General features: G+C 28.1%; 3 protein-coding genes across 13 annotated transcripts; 2 read left to right on the plus strand and 1 right to left on the minus strand.

Moving 5' to 3' along the window:
• Window positions 1-250: 250 nt before the first annotated feature.
• On the minus strand, window positions 251-2,665 carry LOC126840719 (52 kDa repressor of the inhibitor of the protein kinase-like). The gene is made up of 2 exons (XM_050576635.1): window positions 2,392-2,665; window positions 251-885 (listed from the first exon to the last, which is right to left on the minus strand). The coding sequence occupies exons 1-2, from the start codon at window positions 2,663-2,665 to the stop codon at window positions 251-253; spliced, it is 909 nt and encodes a 302-aa protein (XP_050432592.1).
• Window positions 2,666-3,803: 1,138 nt separating this feature from the next.
• On the plus strand, window positions 3,804-14,947 carry LOC126840142 (cytoplasmic dynein 1 intermediate chain). 11 transcript variants are annotated; one of them, XM_050575654.1, is made up of 16 exons: window positions 3,804-4,022; window positions 4,240-4,348; window positions 4,888-4,984; window positions 5,044-5,152; window positions 5,221-5,348; window positions 5,528-5,587; window positions 7,240-7,260; window positions 11,143-11,190; window positions 11,869-12,054; window positions 12,115-12,271; window positions 13,028-13,279; window positions 13,595-13,712; window positions 13,806-14,037; window positions 14,138-14,298; window positions 14,367-14,633; window positions 14,709-14,947. In XM_050575654.1, exons 2-16 carry the CDS (start codon window positions 4,250-4,252, stop codon window positions 14,874-14,876), a joined length of 2,103 nt encoding a protein of 700 aa, XP_050431611.1. In that variant the 5' UTR covers window positions 3,804-4,022; window positions 4,240-4,249; the 3' UTR covers window positions 14,877-14,947. The 11 variants fall into 11 exon arrangements, with proteins under 11 accessions (XP_050431611.1, XP_050431612.1, XP_050431606.1 ...); XM_050575655.1 differs by lacking the exon at window positions 3,804-4,022 and adding an exon at window positions 4,054-4,152; XM_050575649.1 differs by lacking the exon at window positions 3,804-4,022 and adding an exon at window positions 4,092-4,147.
• Window positions 14,948-15,956: 1,009 nt separating this feature from the next.
• Window positions 15,957-17,149, plus strand: LOC126840435 (cytochrome c oxidase subunit NDUFA4). Its single transcript, XM_050576163.1, has 3 exons — window positions 15,957-16,115; window positions 16,230-16,376; window positions 16,951-17,149. The coding sequence occupies exons 1-3, from the start codon at window positions 16,068-16,070 to the stop codon at window positions 16,999-17,001; spliced, it is 246 nt and encodes an 81-aa protein (XP_050432120.1). The 5' UTR covers window positions 15,957-16,067; the 3' UTR covers window positions 17,002-17,149.
• Window positions 17,150-21,010: the final 3,861 nt, after the last annotated feature.

Below are 21,010 nucleotides of genomic sequence, written 5' to 3' on the forward strand. Positions count from 1 at the left end.
ATTGAGTAAAAGAGCTGTGTAAAGAGTTATTTCTAAATTCTGATCCAGAAATAAACTTTAAAAATTTGGCCAAACTTACCCATTTCTCAACCTATTAAAAACAAGACTTCGAAATTAAGTGTAAAATTGTAATATTATAATTCTGATATAATTATTATTAGTTACACAATCTCAAGTCTTACAAAATATTATATAATAAAATAGAAATTATAATTCTTATTAATACTAATTATAATAATAGTAAAACAAATTATATTAAATTCAAATTTCTCTCTTTACCACTGTTGGCAAATTTGTCTAATACCATATCATCATTTACATCAATGTCTCGGTGAATGGATAAAAGTGCTAGTCCTACTAGCCTGGACTCAGAAGTTGTATTTCTTAAATATGTTTTAAGTCTTCTAAGAGTAGAAAAGCTGCGTTCAGCCGTAGCGGTGGATACTGGAATTATAGCTAGTATTTTTAGTAATTCAAATATGTTAGGGTACATTAAACGATCACAGGCTCTTAGAGCTTCTATAGCAGTTGCAGGTCTTAAGTTTTCTTCAATATTTTTCCATTTAGCCTGCCAAATTTCATACTCTGCTTCTATAATGTCGTTTAGCCCAGGTAAATCACTTTTATAAGATTCGACAGCTTTTTTTAAACTAAAAAATGGTTTTTCAACTATGATACGAGGTAAGACAAATTGTAATGAAATTATAGTTTCATTATGAGGTAAAAATCTTTCATTTAATGCCATTATTAAATCGTCCGAATACGGTATAAAAATAGTTTTTTTGTAAAAATCTTCAATATTATTAAACGGGACATTGCTTCTATTTTTTTGATTGCTGCATGTTCGAGGTATTTTTGGTTCAACATTTAACTTTATAGCAATACCTTGGGCGTCTTTATAAATATCGTTAAATTTTAAATCAACGTTTTCTCTTATGGTATTTAACACAGATACCACCTGGGTAACTTGTTTAAGAGCGTTAAAAAGATCGATATTTTTACTTTGTAAATATTTAGATAAATTATAAGTATAACTTAATAATTTACTAGATACGCAAACAGATATTAAAAAATTAAAATTACAAGTACAATGTAAAAGACTATTAGTCCTTATTGAAGAATCCGTTCCAGAACATTCATTCTGCAGTTGTTCTAATGCAGCAAGAATGGGTTCTAAAAATTCTTTAAAAAGCATAACTGCTTCATGGCGTAATACCCATCGAGTTTCACATAAAGATTTTAATTTAGTGGATTGTGAATTTGGTTTAATTTCTAGTATTTAATTTTTAAGGACTGTAGTTCGTTTTGCCGAACAGTTAAAAATGAGCAACATTCACTTATTATACCAAAAGCATTTCGAATATCTAGAGATTTAGACGCATCTGATAAGCAAAGATTTAATGAATGTGCTACACAGTGTGTGTATAATGCTTTTGGGTACATATCTTTAATGATTGCCTGAACACCTCTAAAACGACCACGCATTGCTGCTGCCCCGTCATAACCTTGGCCTCGTATTTTGCTTAAATCAAACCCATTTTTTTTTAAAGTTTCTTTAATCGTGTTGGCCAATCCTTCACCAGATAAATCATGAACGGGAACAAATGTGAGAAAATCTTCTCGAATTGAAAAAATTTCCTCGTCAACATAACGAATACATAAGGAAAATTGTTCAACTTGAGATATGTTTCACTTGCTAGTAGGTTTCATCTGCTAGTATTGTATAAAAATTTGTTTTTGATACTTTTTCAAGTATTTTTAATTGAATTAATTCCCCAAACACATTAATTATTTCATTTTGTATAAGTGAGCTTGTATACATAGATTTACCACCACTAGTTTCTAAATGTTCTTTTAATACGTTATCACCATTTTTTGCGCGATATCGAAGCAAACAACGGAAATTACCATCGTTATTTTTTGGTTCTTCTAAAAAGATTCGACCAGAATCCTCATGTCCCCTTAACGCTATTTGCTGTCTGCCACATAATCTAACTGTTTGAATAATTGGTTTAAGTTTTTCGCGATTTTTTAAAATTTCATCCTTTCGTTTATTATTTAATTGTACCAATATATTATCTTGTTTTTTATTTAAAATAGCCTTTATGTTATCAGCGGTAAGCAACGAATTTTTATGATATTTATTTTTTTCGTGATTTCTGAACTCTTCCAATGCATCTTTCAATTTCGTCAAGGGTTTTAAAACAAGTTTGCCTAACTGCTCATGAGAACCCTTACCAGCCTGACTTGAATTAAAAAACAATACACAGTATTTACAAAAAGAACCTTCTCTTAATTTTGAATAAGCCAACCATTTAAAAGTGTCAAGCCATTTAATTTGAAATTTACGTTTATATTTTCCAGTAGTATCATATGGAAAATCAAACTTACAATCAGGGGTCCATACGTTTTGTAAAATAGAAACCTTTTCTTCGACACTTAAATTTTGTTTAAACTCAACATAAGCTCCTATATCAAACTTAGAATCTAAAATATGTTTAATTACCGGAGATCTAACTTCTACACTTGAAGCGGCTTGTTTTGTTTCAGAAGCCACAGTGTCTTCATCTTGGAAAACATTTGATAAAGATGGAACAGTTCGTTCCAGATCGGTTGACTGTTTAGATTTTTTAAAAAAAGTTAACAATGACTGAGTTCGTTTCATTATATTATTTTAATAAAATTAATTTTACACAACAGAAACACAGAACACAGAACACTGTACACACGTCTACACACGTTATTAGTAAAATATACTATGAATTCGATAATATTTCTTGGCAAGCCAAACCCCCCAATTCTTAACATACCATACAAAAAACAAATAAAAACATTTCGTTTTTGCATTATTTTTATATAACATAAATATTATTCTATTATTTCTATAACATCTGCGATTAGTTCGATTTGTTATTGATATAAGTAGGTATATATGTATACAGGCTATAGCAATCTTTTTTTTTTATCGTTGACATTTTTTCCCCAATATAAAATATACTACTGATGTTTAATTGTTTGTATTTATTTATAATAGCTCTACAATAGTAGTGTACACTGCATGTATCGCGAAATAAACCGAAATAATATGACGATGATCACTCCTATCCCTACGCTTTGCCACAAGACTGAAGACAATTGGCGCCCGTAAATCAGCCGCCCAAAATATAATAATAAAAACATCAGTCGTTGCGTTATAAAAATAAAATCATAAATAGCAATTTATTATTTTTAAAACGACTATACTGAACTTCTACAATATTTATATCCTATAGATAAAGGGTATAAGCTCATGCCGCTTAGGCAGACTTAAAAAAAATTTCCTGGAATTTCGGGGGGGGGGGGGCTGAAGCCCCCCCCCATAAATACGCCCCTGTATTAAATTAATATTCATATTTCAAAATTTACGTTTCGACTTTTTTGTATAACATTGCCAACCTGCCTTTACTGGATTCTTATTTTCCCTTTCTAATTCCAAATCTGAATACGTTGTCTGTGTTCCTCACTAAAAATTAGGTTGTCTTTAGCCTGTAACTTGTAAACATGTAACTTATCAATAATTAATGAATTCCAATGGGATTCAGATGTTTAATTTTTAAAGATCCATAATTTATATTTCATATTTCATAATATCGAAATTTCAAACACATTTTAGTAATAAATGTTTGACCAATGACGGCATTTACAGTTTAGCCACATAAGAAGATCGACATTCTGTTCTTTTTGATTGGTTCGTTACATCATAATTTTTTCAACAATATTGATAATTAAAAAAAAAAAAAATGAGGTTGATATTTGATAAGAATGAGGTGAATATTGTGAATTGTCTATTAAAGTTTTAACTACATACGAAATTCAATTTACTACCTTTTTTCCCCTAATACTATTGTTAATTTCGGCTTTGAAATTTTAGTTTTTACTTATGTTATCAAACTAAAAGTACTTAGCTATATTTATATATTAAACAAGTATACTCATGAACAATTTTTCAATTCTGATTTCTCGATAATAATAATTGATATTTTGTAAGTAATTAGAAATATTTTTATTATGCTCTAATAACTCATTATTATTCATTTTGTATTTATTTTGTGTCATGTGGTGTCTAAATGGATTATGTGGGAGATCATGATAAGTGGACGTATTGGACGTAAGGTGGATGACCCTAAATAGTTGGGATGAAAGCGAAGAAGTTTATTTTTGTAAAATGTATAATAGTAAAGTTACTTATTATTGTTTTAGCAATTACAACATGTCGGACCGAAAAGCAGAATTAGAAAAAAAGAAAGCCAAGTTGCAAGCCATCAGGGAACAAAAAGAACGACTTCGCAAAGAAAAAGAAAAGAAAGATGTATGTATCATTAAAAATAGTATCTAGTAATGTAACCAATGTATGTGTGTCCAATGTGTGTAAGATTAAGTAAGTTAAACTTTTTTATTTTAGTCTTCAAAACACAGTTTTGTATTATTATAATTCTCGTACTATATATTATTTTTCTGTTAGCGTTTTTGGAACAAACATACTTTACCGGACACCCTTTTTTTACCATCTTGTAGTGTTTTTTTTATGCTGATTAGTCCAAAAGTTATAGCTACTTGAATTTTGAACTTTTTTTGCGTATATAACAATACTGCCATGCTACTGGGAAGGCAGTAACTACAAAAATATTGAAAATGAGGTTTTGGTATTTTATTATACTATTAATGAGAATATTTTGAACATCATTTATAAGGTCTTTCATTCACAATTGAGTGGCAGCCTATGGCGAATGAAATAAAAATTTTAATATAACACTTAACCCCAAAAAAATAATACACTTTAGCGATTACAACAAACTCGGCAATTAGTTTTTTTTAAGTTACTAATATTTGTTATGTTAATTATGGTAGGGCGATGAAGCTGTGTCAAGAGGAATTAATATTGAAAAAGATCAAGGAAAAGAAATTGATGAAATGTTATCATCGCTTGGAGTTGCACCAGTTTCAGGTAATAATCATTTTTAATGTTTCAGGCATATTTAAATGTCTTAACCAATATTATTTTAGACGTATTGTCAAGTTTGAATACATCGCCAAACAAAAGTGAACTATACAGTTCTATGTCAACACCCGATTCTAGTATAAAAGGATCATTACCTCAAACTCCTTCAACATGGTAAATAGAACTAAAATAAACTTAAAAAAAAAAATCGTGATTTAAATTTGTTTATATTACATTTTCAGCCCAAAACCTGCAAAGAAAACACGGGAACTGTCAATTGTTTCATTGTCATCTACAAATATACCACCGAAGGAAGTAGAATGCTACGCTAAAGCAGTTCAAACTACTCATTCGTCCAATGAACGTGACGGTATGATTTTTTTATTTGATTGTAATGTTTATACATACAAGCTCATAATATTTGTTTCTAAGACCAATTGAAAGTGTGCATGATCTTTTATTGTAATTAACAATTTTGGTAACATCAATGTCACTTGTATTTATTATTGTTACGCGGCACTGGTTTATGGTATATATGTGTATATGAAGGATCCTGCACTTCTTCCCCTCTTAAAGGTTATTTTGAAGATTGGTGGAGGCCTAGAAAAGGTTAGAACTACATTTTCCAATAAAACTTTAATTATTGGAATCCAAGTGATATACTTAGGTGTATAATTTCAGTAACAAAGTATGCATATTATATAACATTTTACAAATTAGGTATACATAAAAAAACCTGGTCAAAAATATAAATTCATACCTTTGCTATTTAAAGGCCTCTACACCTGTGATTTTTGATTGAAAACAACTCATAGTACTTCAAACACAACATACCTTAAAAACTCCTATTTATTTTTCAACTTTTTAATTATTTTTTGTTAGTTTATTATTTCAGTTTAAAAAAATTAAAAATTGCAGTTTTTTACTTTGAAATAATTAATCGACTAAAAATAATTTTAAAATGGTGCCACGATCGATGTCTTGAAACTGTTATGAAGAATTCATATGTTTTTTCAAAACTTAAATAAGAGTACTTTTAGACAAGTTCTGTTTGAAGTAGAAACATATGTATTTGTACAAAAATAGATCCTATATGTGTTATAAAAGTTGAAAAAAAAATTAAATATGAAATTAGATTTTTCTTTTCTATAGTAATATAAACATTTAAAACTTAAGTTTTATGCTAAGTTTTAGTGAAAAATTGCCTATACAAGGTGACTTAATAAATACTAGTGTAGAGGCCCTTTAATTTTATCACATATTTTGTCTTCTAATAAAGCAATTTTCAAAAACAATTTTTGAGTAAATCACTTGGAAATAACAATTATTTACAGTGTTTGGGAAGAATGTGTTTTTAATTTAATTTTAAAAACATTGATGCAAACGCGTTTGGTGGTTTGTTGAACTTGAATGATTTTTAACTCATTTATTTAACTCATTTTCATAAAGAAATAAAAACAAAAATTTCACAATATTTTTTTAACAAAACAATTTTTGGCAAACTGAATTACTTCATATTTTTAAAAAAGTTATTAAAATATTGTTGTATAGTTGTGTATAATAATAATAATAATATTTTAACAACATTTGAAAAAAATAACCCAATTGGCCAACATGTTTTTCATGTTAATGTGTTAAAGAAAATTGGGACATCTCCCTTTACAGACTTAATAGTGGTTTATAAAAATGTTTAAGCATCCAAATAAAATAGTTTGAGGCTATGAAAATATTACATAAATAATAATCGTAATTAATCTCATTTAGAAAACCTTAATTTTATTTATCATTTAAAAAAATCAAAAATAATTAAGTTGGCATAATAATAAATGTAACAGATGCACATATTATGGATGCAGTATGTGGCCTATTAATAATACCTGCAACTATTAATTACCGCAAAAATATTTAAGCAATTACATTTCCAGAGACTGTATACTTTTTGTATATTGAAATTTTGTGTTTATTTTTATTAATGATGATAATTTAAAATATTTCTTAATAATCTATTATATTTTGTTACTAATTGATTATAAAGTTTGCTATATTAATTTAAAAAAAATTAAGTAAGTGAACAGCTAATTGAACACATTTGTTTTTTGTAACTGTAAATGAGTTTCATACTTTTAGTGAATGTTCCAAACACTGAGTATTTAATATGTTAAGTAGTTTTAAGTTTATGTATAATTTTATACTTTATTTAACTTTGTTTTTTTTATTTAATGGGTGAAATATTTGGATGCATGGATCAATTTTGTCAACAGCCCAAGCATTTGGTTATTACGGTAAGCTATTATTTGATATTATCTTAGTTGAATATAATATAGTTAGGCAAGTATATATAATGATCAAAACTGAAATAGATATTGCATGTCTATTGATTTTTTATTTAAATTTGTATTTTTAATTTCTTAGTATTATATTTTTAGTAGATTGTTGAGTATTACTTTGTTCAGTGGCGAGGCATGGGTCTTTAGATCGGGGAGACATTGAAAAAAAATGGTGTTACGTGACTTGACAGGGGGACTGCGCCCCCTTGGACCCCCTGTATATTTTATTTTATTTATACTGTAAAAAATAAATGTTCAAAAACTAATAAACTAAATGGCATAGGCATATTTAAAAACGTACAACACGACAATCGATACGACGTACATCGATAACGGATAACTGATACCGTCTATCAAAACAATAATAATATGAACGGCGGTCGGTGAGACATGTCTCATAGCGCAACGATAAACCCCCGCCGTTTTCCATTTCCCCCTGCATACCGTGCCCGGCAAAAGAGACAATTTTGAAATTGTCTCATTTATTTTTTTACTAAATTTGGATAGACCCGGCGGCCGGCAGCGCGACCGCCCGCTGATCCGCGTCCACAACTACTCTATTCTAAGAATACTATTACAAAAAAAATATACTTTTACATTAAAATTGGTTAAAACATTTTTATACACATAAAATAAAACCAAATTTTTGTCCGTATTATAAGTGGATAGACATTGTCTCTTTGTCTCCTATGACGCTTCGCCACTGACTTTGTTTATATAGTGTAATTGACTATAATTAATTATTGTTGGCTAAAGTCGTAAAAAAAAAACTTAAATTTAATTATAATTAAAAAAAATTGATTAACAACTAATAAATTATGCATTTTACAAGTGTATGTTGAGTCTAACATAAATGTAACAAGAAAATATGTCTTTCTTCATATATTATTATAATAGTTTATTAATTAACGCAACCATCCAATGTAGGTGGTCTATTTTATTGCAAATATTTCCCTATAGTCTATTGGTTATAATGGTTTATAATTTTATGTTTAAGTTTGAATAATCATTCTTATTATTAACAACAAAAATATCAACTTTATGCTAACAATAAATTATTCATAATTACTTTTTTTTTGGCACTCCAGCACTTTAGTTTATGATTTGGGTATTTGCACTTTGTATCGCTGTTCATATACCTTTTAAAAAACTTTGGAATAAAAGGAATGCTTTGTTTTCAATTATTTATTATTTCTTGATAAAAAATATGTTGCTTTTATACTTTAAGAAATTGTATTATTTACAACTTGAAGTAGACTTCTTACAACAACACTACTTATAAAAACTGATATGTTTTAGATGCCATAAGAATAAAAACTACTTAAGTGTTTTGATTATACATACAAGTATTGTTTTTTGGCAAATTGAAACAAATTATTCTTCGTAAGAAATGTTGTAATATTCAATAAGTAGTGAACGATATGTTCATATAAATATATCACATAATAGTACATCAACTTTTTAAAGTTAGCAACTTTCCAATTTCAAGAAATGTGTGAAGACTAAATAAAAATAATTTTCTAATTTAATTCAATATTTACAATTAAAAAAACACTCTGAAGTTAAGTAATTTGTTAATTTATTTATTTATTCTTTTTACTTTTTAATTTACTCATTTACAGTTAGAAGTTACTTCAGCAAATAATACAATATTACTATAAAAAATGTATTTATTTTAAGTAAATAATATTGGCTACAAATAAAGTATTAAACTATTTATAAATCCAATTAAGGTTTTGAAACAGAAAATATAACATTGTATTGTTTTACTCTAGTAACCTTTATAAAGACGACATCTTAAAATTTGATACTTTATATTAATTTTTTTATATAATATTCCAATTTTCGTTTGTTTTTATATAAAAATATAGAAGTTTTGTTTAATATTATAAAACTCAACAACTTTTACAATTTGAGGTTACTTTTATTTATCTTGTATTTAAAATTGCACATTCTAGATGTTTTCAAATTTATATATTTTTGAAACCATGAGAAAATTTAAAAGTATAAAAGTTATATTTATCAAATATACACACTAGTGTTGTAATTATTAAATGCTTTTTTTAACACATCATAATTCAGTTTCTTCCTTTTTCTCTATGCATTAATTACTTATAAGTGTTATGGTGTTCACAACATTTTTATCTTAGTTTTACTTTTCTTTCTTTTAAACTATTTTTTCAATGCACAATTTTTACAGAAAAATAAACTTTATTATTAGTTTTTTTCTTTTGTTTATACAATGTAGGAGTTTTATGTAGTTATTAGTTTAAGTGGAGCACGCTGGAACTCTGGAAATTTGTATTTTTTAGTTAAAATTTCCGATGAAAAATTGAAATGTTAAAAATTTAGGATGAAAATTTTGAGGTTCAATTTTGAGGTTTCAATTAGAAAATTCTCACTAAACGTTTAATTTTTAATTTTTTTCTAAAATATAAACTAAAAAATAATACATTTTCAGGGTGTCTAATGTGATACTAGATCCATGACACCTGAGCGCAGGACATTCGAGCGCCCAACAATTAGGCGCATTGAAAATTGAGCGTGAGATATATATATATGGAATTTTTTTCAATTATTTTGGCCATGGTTATAAAATGAATATTAATTTTTTTTTTTACTTCTTTTTTATCATTTTGTTGATAGTTTTATAGTTTTTTTATCCTCGGCAACAAAAATAGTTATTAAAAATCAGTTTCTTATGTAAAACAATCTCAGCTGTCTGAAAAAATGTTGATTTTTTTTCCGCATCACAAAAAAGTCATTTAAACTGAATATATAATCTAAACAGTTGGTTTTTTTATATTGCCTAAAACTTGAGAATTTTTCTAATCATTTTTTTAGAAAGCTGAGATAATTTTAAATAAAATGTGTAAACTTCAAACTGGGATCTCCATAAAAACACTAAAAAATTTTTAAAAAAAAACAGGAAATTTCATAGAAAAGTCGAAAAACGGAAAAATTGACCACAGTAATGAAAATAGTTATGTGTAAAAATAAGATAATTTTTCATTTTTTTATAAACTCCGTCGTATACTTAATCATTACATAAACTTTGGCAAAAAAACTATAGTTACCTTGATCTAATTTTATGAGTTGTACAGCTCTCTAATGTCGCAGTGCTCAATTTGCTTGCGCTCAATTGTCCTGCACTATGGTGTCGGGACACCAGTGATACTGCTAAGTATCTGTTGAGTATTCGGTAATATCTAAATTTTGATAAAAATGTTTGTAGAAGTATTACTATATAATTATTCCATACAAGTTTTTATAATTTTAATATTAAGTATATATATTTTATTTATGATTGTGATTATCATGTGATTGGCTCACCCACAGACTGAATCGCTAGGAGTCGTTCAATTATATTCAGAGTATATCTTATTAAAATGGGTTGTATGTAATATTTTTTCCTTCATTTGTTACAACATTGAAATATTTGTTTTGTTTAATAAGTTTCAACTACAGCTACGCTTTCTTTTTTTGTTACAAAATTTTAATTTTTGGGGAAAATATAAAAAAAATTAGTTTAATTTTTTGCTCCTGGTGAAAATGTGTGTAGGTGTGCTAGCGATGTTATAAAAAAATACAAGCCAGTAGCTTGTATGTAAAGGTTAAACAGGGAAATTAATTTATTAAAGGCCAATATTTTTGTACACTCAGTACATTCATTTTTTGCAAAAAATTATAAATGCCCTTGTTTTACCTTGTTAGAATTGAAATTATTTTATTAAGCTAAGTTATTTATATGAAAACTGCAGTCATGATGCCTCTTGCAATTAACTACTTCACGGTGGTGTTTATGTCGTTTTGCTTGTTTTTTGTTCTTTTTTCAAGACGAATACAACTTAAATCCTGGCTTGGAGTGGGAAGACGAATTTACAGGTAGGTACACCAGCAAATGCTTTTAAATTTGTATTTTTTATTTGTAATTTATTTAGCTATATATATTTATATATATAGCTAAATATATATATATATATATTATATATTTAGCTCATTGTTATAGCCTATTCCTTTATTATATTATCTTTTTTTTTACTCCTCTAATATTACCTTTTGAATTATTGTTTATTATTGATGGAGGTTGCGTTAATTTTGTTTGTCCTAAATCTAATATTAAGCATATTGAGAGTGCAAAGGATAACTATTTGTGTTTTTTTTTAATAAAATCCAGAATTTTGAGATTTTATTATTATTAATTTAATATAAATCTAACTTGATAAATATTTATTTCTCAGATTTATTAAAAATATATAAATATTTAATTATTTTGTTGATAATTAACTAAATTTCTGGATTTTATTTGATAGACCTATCACATTTTTTTTTATCCAGAGTATCCTTTTATCAAATAAAGTTAATGACTTATCCGCTTTTTTCTTGTTTGTTAATTAATATTATATTATCCTATATTAATATTAAATGTTAGAATCACATAAGTTTTTTTTAACACGTCCTAACTTTGTAGAATATTTGGGTTTTAGCTTTCTATGAATTATTATTATTATTATTATTATGCCTTAAGCATATATTAGCCATTCCTAAGTAATTAACAGACAGTTCTTACGTATGATGATGGCTCTGGTCAAGCGGAGGATGAAGACATCAGCCTTACAAACATGTCTACTTTCCAAAGTAAGCTCCCGCCCGGTATCTTATCGCATGGACTTCCTCAAGTGAAAGAAGTAGCTCCAGCTATCACTTCTTTGGAAAGAGAATCAACAGTCAAGGAAGAACCTAAAAAACGTAAATACCTTATTTGGTCTATAGTAAATAGAAAAATAATTATATTTAAATAAATTTTAGTTCGAGAACTAAGTGATGCAGAGAAGATGATGATTATTCATTCTGAAGATTTCCAACAGTTCATGGATCGGGCTGGTAGAGTTATGGAACGGGCTTTATCTGAAAATGTTGATATATACACTGATTATACTGGCGCTTCAAACGATAATGACTTAAAGTTAGTTGACTAAATATTTTTAGCTTCTATGAGGAGCTGAAAAGGGGTTTTAACTTTTAATTCACCTAACTAGTTTCTTCATATAACAAGTCTAGATCGGGTATTTGGCCAAAAAAAAAAAAGTATAACTTCCTTCTCAAAATTGAAAATAGTTATCTAAAAATGTATACATTTTTCAACTTAAAATTACGGCAGCTAAAACTTTTTAAAAATATTTTAATTACTCTAATTTATGTTCATATATATGATACACAGTATAAACCCAAGATATTTTTATTTATAATTTATTTTTCTTAATTTTACTTTTTGCCATAGCTTTTGAATGATCTAAAAATTAGCCTGAGGTAGATATATTGTGGCTCTATAAATTATAATGTATGTAACCTGTACAAATATTTAAAAAATCTGTAGCCTTAACAATTTTTTTATAAAGAAAAAACTGAAAACACTTACAATTTATTTATTAATACTTGAATTTTGTTACCCGTTGATATTTACTTTTTGTGATTTTGGTTGATTTTTTTATCAGGTTCAATTTAATATACTAACTTAATTTTTAGGAAATTATGGTAATTTTTTAGGTTTTTTTTTTTTAAATCTTTTCGTTGGTCATTTATAATTTTGCATCGAAGCGTTTATTTGAAAGTCAAATAATACCTATAGACCTGTCAACTCTCTGCCCACTATGCTGGCTTTTTAAGTTATAAAATACATTTCAAACCTATTTAATATATAGTATATATATTTTATTTTCAGTGAAGACAAAAGCAGCACTAGGCTGTCATTGACGCGTGTATTTTATGATGAACACTGGTCTAAAAACCGTCTAGTTACCTCGCTGGATTGGTCTCAACAGTTTCCGGAGTTAACTGTTGCGTCTTACAATATTTCTGAAGCTCCGCATGAACCTGATGGAGTGGTTTTAGTGTGGAATACAAAGTTCAAAAAAAACTCTCCTGAATATGTGTTTCAGTGTCAATCTAGAGTATTATCTGCTACGTTCGCCAGGTAAAATATTAATTTTTTTAAATTTATTCAAGCTTTGGAAACTTAGGCCATTAGCTGTTGGATTTTGGGTTGAGATTGTGTATGAGGAACACGTGTGGTAGGACATGACATGACATGACATGGGTTGCCGATAAAAATCCCGGGTGGTTACCCATCCGGATCAAGCAGCAGCGGATACAGCTTAACACCAGGTGCCACGTGGCAGCTGAGGTGTCTACTGCACTACACTATGTCCCTATTTATAAATTGTTATTAATTTATTATTTTGTTATATATTTTTTAATTTGCATAAAATCATTGATTAATTTAATTCAGATTTCATCCGAACTTGATTTTGGGCAGTACTTATTCTGGCCAAATAGTTTTATGGGATAATAGGGCTCAAAAGAAAACTCCAATACAAAGAACACCTTTATCAAATACTGCTCACACTGTAAGTACAAAATAGTTTTAAATTTTACTGTAGCTATTATAGATTTAGTATATATAATTTTTTTTAACAATAAATAATTACTTTTCATTTTAGCATCCAGTGTACTGTATTCAAGTGGTAGGCACACAAAATGCACACAATCTCATTAGTATATCTACTGATGGAAGGCTGTGTTGTTGGAGTTTAGATATGTTAACGCAACCAGTTGAAAGACTCGATTTGACCGCTAAACAGTCTAAATCAGTGTCGGTGTCAACTTTTTCATTTTTACGAGATGATGTTAACAAATTTGTGTTTGGTAGTCAAGAAGGTTCGGCCTTTTCTGGTAAGTTAAACCATTCACTTTAATTAAATTTACTGTGTGTCAAAATAAAGCATCGAGTAGTCATTATACATTTTTAATTATTTAAAATTTTGAATTACAGCCTGTAGACACACCAAAAAGGCAGGAGTTGTTGAAAATTATGAAAGCCACATAGCACCAATCACAGCCATTGATACACATCGTGTCGAAGGCAATACTGATTTCGGTCATTTGTTCCTGACAAGTTCTATTGACTGGACTATTAAATTATGGAATATTAAGGTTGATAATATTTCTTATATTTTTGTCTTAATTGTAGGTAGTTAATAATACGACAATTATTTTTTTAGGAATCTAAGCCAATACATTCATTTGAAAATAACAATGACTACGTAAGTAGTGTTGCTTGGTCTCCTGTTCACCCAGCTGTGTTTGCCGCAATTGATGTTACTGGACGATTAGATTTATGGAATCTCAATAATAATACAGAGTCGCCGACGGCCAGTACTGTTCTCGATAATTCTCCTTTATTAAAGAGTCTTATGTGGTCTCAGAACGGCACACACTTGAGTGTTGGTGATGAGTATGGTAAAATATCTGTATTCCAAGTCGGAGAAGTAAGTTTGGCTTTTATTCAAATTTAAAAAAATGTTTATCATTATTAATTATTTTTTTATATTTATAAATTGTAGCAAATGACACAACCTAGACACGATGACTGGTCTAAAATGTCAAACACTTTACAAGAATTGAAAAGTAACCAAACAGATGAATTGGATAAATCTATAAATTATAGTTCTGCTCCCTCATCCATCTCTTCAGCATTTTCTAGATCTTCGAGTATTTTAATGAAATCTTAATTTTTTTATTTTAATATTAAATAATTTATTATGTTATCGATACTTCTTAATTTATAAATTGTTTAATGCCAGATGGATTTTGATGTCTTGTAAGCTTTTGTTGTATTACGCTAGTTAATAATTAAATTATCAAAATCACTAAGCTAGCTAGTATATATAATACAATTTACTTTTTTAAAATTATAAATAGGGTATTTTTTAGCAACTAAATATGTCCCTGAGATATTTGATTGTTTGTATTTAATTAATTATTTATATCAAATTAATATTTTGGTCAACATACTACCATGTATTGTCATTGATTTTAAATATTATTTATATTATAAACCAAAGGTATTGCCTGAGATCAGGAAGTTTGATATTAACTCAACAATGAATTATTGTCTATAATAGCTGTTGTTTTTTATAATGCTTACATGCCCATATTAAGACGATTACAAAATTTAAGTAGTTTAATTGTATATTGTATAAATTGCAATCGACTTAAAGAAAATTAACTACCCTGGTTTGAATTTGCTCCAATATGCGGTTTACAAAACAAAACTATTTTAAAAAAATGCACGTATTTTATAAACATGTTAAATAAAGTGTAAATGTGTAATACAATAATATTATAATAGTGTGTAGTTTAAGAATGATGATAACAGTATGAGTACACTAAATAGTACTTACTGGATTATGTAAACTCGGTCATTTAGTAGTTATTTTATTATAAATTGATCACTGTTAAATCCGAGATTTTTAAAACTTTACTGGACCATTATTATTTTTTTAAATAATTATGAATAAAAGCAAGTTAGAACTTGAACACTTATGACCGTGAACTTAGGAGATATCTTCTTTATCGTGAATTTTTTTAATATTTATCCTTTGGCAGTTTATTTTGTCACGATCAGATTTACTTCTTAGATCTATATAGAATTTAAATGTATTTCGATTCTCTGTATTATACTTTATTTGGAATTATTTTTGTAATTCAGCCATAAAAAAGTAGACCAATTTTATTATCAATAAATGGATTTGTCATAGTTGGCTACACTGTAATGCCATCTGTTATCTAACCTTAATTTTTTTCTCGATTAGACATTAGTTCTTTATTCGCATTTCGCTAGTCAAATTTCTCTTGGAATTTGGATACCTCATCCTTCTCATTTGTATTACATTTTAGTTTTTAAATAAATAATATCCAAGATGGTTATGCCAGGAATGACTTTAGAAAGTTTGAAAAAACACAAGTCAGTAAGTACAACAATTATAACTTGAGTTTGAAAGTTTGTGAAGACTGTAGTTTTTTTGCAAAGGTCATAAGAGAATTTGGCTTTTTCTAGTGTTTAAGAAATCTTATTATTACAGTTAATACCATTATTTGCCTGTCTCGGAGTGGGAATGGCTGGTGCAGTCTTCTATCTTGGTCGTTTGGCTCTGAGAAATCCAGAAGTAACTTGGCACCCAAAGAAGAATCAAGAACCGTGGGAAGAATACAAACAAAAGCAATACAAGGTAATTTAAATAAAATATTTTAATATTTCGATATTTAGTAGTCGTGGTGTACATTTTCTTTACTTGACAGTTCTTGCCCAACTATTGTTCATGATGTATTTCAATCCAAAAACTTTGGACTTTGACAAATCTCACGCGACACCCCTGAGAGCAGCAATGTACAGTTTGAATACCTCTGGGTTTAGCTTTTCTGGCGCCATGCATTCATTTATACTGTGGCTATTGTCATGCAATGATTAGCTTAACACAATTGGTTTGGTTCCAGTTATAAAAACTAAAGTTATGGTTTATTAGCCTTATGAAAATTAGGAAGTTTTTTTTTTTTCCACAAAGTAGTACAATTCATTTTTTCATTTGAATAGTAGGCTATTTGCATTGTCTGTCATGACTAAAACATTTTGTTTTATTATTGACACGAAAAATAATACTTTCGAATATGAACCTAGTAAAAAATAGCCAAAGAACTCGCATTTTGGTTTAAATAATAAAAAAAAAAATAGACTGCTTTCAATCCCTTTAACAAATTTGATGTGAAAAAGTTTATTAATTTCTTGTACTTTTTAAAATATTCCAGTTTTATTCAACATCAAAAGAACCTCCAGTCAGTCCAGCGCCAAAATATTAGAAATAATATTTTCCCAAGAACATGCCAGTTGATTTCAAGTGATCAGTTATATTAGATAAACATTGTATATTTTGTTTATTAGTTGAAGAAACTACCATTATAAAAAAAAAATCAGTTATTTAAATATAGGAACATTTATATTCATGTACCATATGTTCATCAATGTATCAATGATTTCTATTTGTGACTTCTGTCTATAAAATGTTTTTAACAAGTAAAATTGAAATAAAAGAAACCAAAAATCTAGTGGTAAAGTTAGTCATTTGATAAATTCAAATTTAAATTAATTTACAAACAATAATATCTGTCAACAAAGAAGAATAAAAAGTATTAATCATTTTAAATGACTATTAGAATAATTGTATTAGTGTTATAATTGTAATAGGCGATAAATAATATTGTAATGTTGTTAAAAACCAGGCTAAACTTTTAGCATAGAGTATGCTCTACAAACTTGCTGAAAAACGATAGGAAACTAAAGGTTTTGAGGTCGATCTAATCGATGATGTTAGCATGAATCATTATTTCATCTCAAGGTTAAGTTGTGATGCTATCAAATGAGCTGTGCAGAAGGAAGGTAGGTTGGTATAAGCCTGTTTTATGGACTTCGTTCAAAGTGCAAAGATGACAAAACGAGTCGGGCAACATCCCCCCTTGCAAGGCCCAAATGTTTTGCAGTTTTTTTTATACCTTTTACGATAAAATAATTATACTGCTACAGTTTGTTACCAATTATGATGCAATAAAAAATATCCAGACTTAATATATTGAAGGCGTACGAAGAAGATAGATTATGACCAAGTTTTTAAACAAATCAAAAATAAATTTGTAATATACCCAGGGCCTGGTCAGAGCCTCGAGACCGTGTTGGCACCTGGGCATTTAATACGATATGTGGGATTTGATTGGGAAAAATAACTAAAATATACCAACAAACAAAATTAGTTTGTGCCCTCCAATTTAATAATCTAAGACCTACCTATTAGGTGCCACACTGACCCCTGAATATCCTTATTATTTTCAGTAATTTTTAATTTAATCATTTTTACCTTCTTTGGTACTGAAAATGTCATTGAAATTATTTGTTGTCATTTAATTTTTCTAAGATTAAATAATTTTCTGAATCTGATATTTATTTTACAAATTGTACAAGATTAAATAAAAAATGTTTTGTTCAAGTTATTCTCTCTGAAACTATCGAAATGAAATGTATTTAAAATAACTCGTTAAAAACATTTGTATTATATCTTTTAGCTTTTTTGTGTTGTGTTAAATAGTTGTAAAGTCCAAAAAAATATTTTTTAGAAAAAAGCAAAATGTTAAATTTGTTTGGAACTTTATACTTTTGATATAACGAGTTCATAATTCAAATATATTGATAAAAATAAAACAGAAAATATATTTTAGATCAAGTAAGTACAATACTAAATACTAATTAAATATTTATTTTATTTGTAGTATAAAATATAGTTTAAGGTGTAAACCACGCAATAAAAAAAAAAAAAAGTGACCGTAGCTTAGTTTTAATAACGATTTACTTTTATCTCGGCCAAGTTTTAGAATTCGAGATTTGACATTTAAATTTGATGAAAGTTAATTTACTACATTTTTTTTTAAATCTAACACTACACAGTTAGTCACAATTAAATCTTATTTAGCTAATATTAAGAGATAGGACTTACATGAAGTAAATAAATAAAACTAATTTTTATCCAAATATGTGTGTTTTTAGAATTGTGTGCGGGCCTACAGCCAATTGTAATATACTATTTAATTTTTCAATGTTACTCCGGTTAGAAATAAGTATAAAAGATACCGACGCTTGTCTATGTTAATATTATTTATAGTGTTAATGCTACTTGGGTATCCATTAGTTACCAACTTAGTTTCTAAATCGATTTAACTTTTTTTTATGTAAAATACGTTTGTTATATTATATAATTGTGTATTTAATCGCGTAAGCAATGAATTATTTCTATTCTTAAGTGAAAGAAATATAGAACTGTTTTTTGTGAGTTCAAGTAGTTAAATTATATCGTGTTTAAAAATATGTCAAAAAAAACAGGCATTACCAATAATGAACTAGCTGCTCGAAAACGTATCATCTTAGAAAAAATAAAAAATAAAACTTTTAAGAGATCAAACGATCAGCGTGGTTTTACCGAAAAATCATATAAAATGGTAAGTAATTAAATTGATTTTTGCATTATGGTTAGGTAAGTAGGAAATTATAAGCAGTTTTTTTTTATTGAAATAAATACCAAATTTCGAATTCCAATTAATATCATCATTTTCGACTTGTGGATTTTCGGAATCTATTTGATAATACGTTATTTTTATACATACCTATATAATATATTTTTTCTAATTAAACATTTAAAGTGCATTTTTAAACTTACCAGTTTCTTACTCTGGACATTTTTTACCTCTTACTTAAGATGCCTATATTTGTTATTAACAGAACTTGTATACATATAAATTATAATATCGAGGTACACCTTATTCTTCCTTCCTCTCTTTGGCTAGAAAGAAGCAAGAGAAGTACGCGAAAACCGCGAGGCATTCCGTGCAAACTTGGTAGCTGCATATGCAGACCATACAGAAGCAGAGGAAAACGTTGGCACGAAATTAGACACTGAAAAGTATCTAAAATATTATTTCTTCATCAGACAAGGGGCCGAGGCAGACTCCAAATCTTTAGCTCCAATAGACTCACGAATGGTGACTGGTATAGTTAATAAACTGTCAAAAGAATTTCAAAATTCTCCTTTTTTGTCAAACTTCAAAGACGAAATACTAAACGTAAGTTTAAAACTTAAATTTATCAGTAAGTAATTTGTGTAATGTCTTGTATTTTTTATTTTGATCTTTAAGATCTCGCTGATATAGTTTCAAACGTACATTAATTGAAATTATTTTTTTAAATATATAGAACCTACTTCCAACGATAATATTATGAAAACACACATTGGACCTCTATTTGTTAAGGGTTTTGGTATAGGCAATTTCTGTCAAAATATTAATCTTAAAAATAAAAATGAATTGTACTTTTATTAGTACAGTAATGGAGGACCTTTGCGAATAGATAATTTTTATGTATATTATGTACCTATGTATGTATGTTTTCAACGTTTTCCACTATTATTTTTCATTGTTATTGGTCAACTATAGAAACGATCCTATTTTGTTTTTAGTGGTCATAAAAATCTTAAAGTTTTGATGGCACGACGTCATACTTTGTATAATTTATGTACGCCGGTTTTTTAATAGGTAGTTATATAAAAACAGAAAAATATAATTTACTTGTTTACAATCAGGAATGCTACTCAAAGGCCATGAAAGAAGCGGTAGTCATGTATTCCCTGCAAGATGTGTACACAATTCGAAACAGCCTACCTATGCTGGATACTCCTTTGCGAAAAGAATTGCGACAGGATAGCGCCAAGTGGAAAAAGACAATGACGAAATCGGCGGCATTTCTACGGGAAAACTTGCACCAGGCAAATCCACTTGTGGCCGAAATGATCAAAATGTGGCACAAAGATTTTGAGTACATGACTAATTGTTATTTTTAATTGATGATAATAAGCTTAATAGTTAATCCGTGTATTCCTCCATAGGCCTACCAGGGTGTTGGACTACTCAAATATACTGAATAGGGGTAGATCCAAATACACCTTGCCCGAATACGTCGGGTACGTGCGGTCGTGTATATCCGAGACAAGCGGCATAATGCGCGATAAATGGTTCGAATGTGTCGAGCACCTATTTAAAAATGTAATCTTGTCTGTGTTTTCTTAAGGGGGGCATCTATTAACTGTAACAAGCTTAGAATTAGGTAAATGTTGAAAATGTATTGCGGTCAACATATAAATCCAATATTACTGAAATTCTTAATAAAATTTATGTATTGTACTTCATTAAAAAAAATACCTTTTTTTTTTTAATTTGGACGTTGCCTCTAACTAATGTATTTCTTTTAGTCTAAATTCAGTCGCTTTATTCCCAA

Source organism: Adelges cooleyi, unplaced genomic scaffold (assembly GCF_023614345.1).
Source record: "Adelges cooleyi isolate 19-005CV unplaced genomic scaffold, UGA_ACOO_1.1 ACOO_flye_CR_arks_rails_tigmint_CR_PRNA_376, whole genome shotgun sequence".
Taxonomy (NCBI): domain Eukaryota; kingdom Metazoa; phylum Arthropoda; class Insecta; order Hemiptera; family Adelgidae; genus Adelges; species Adelges cooleyi.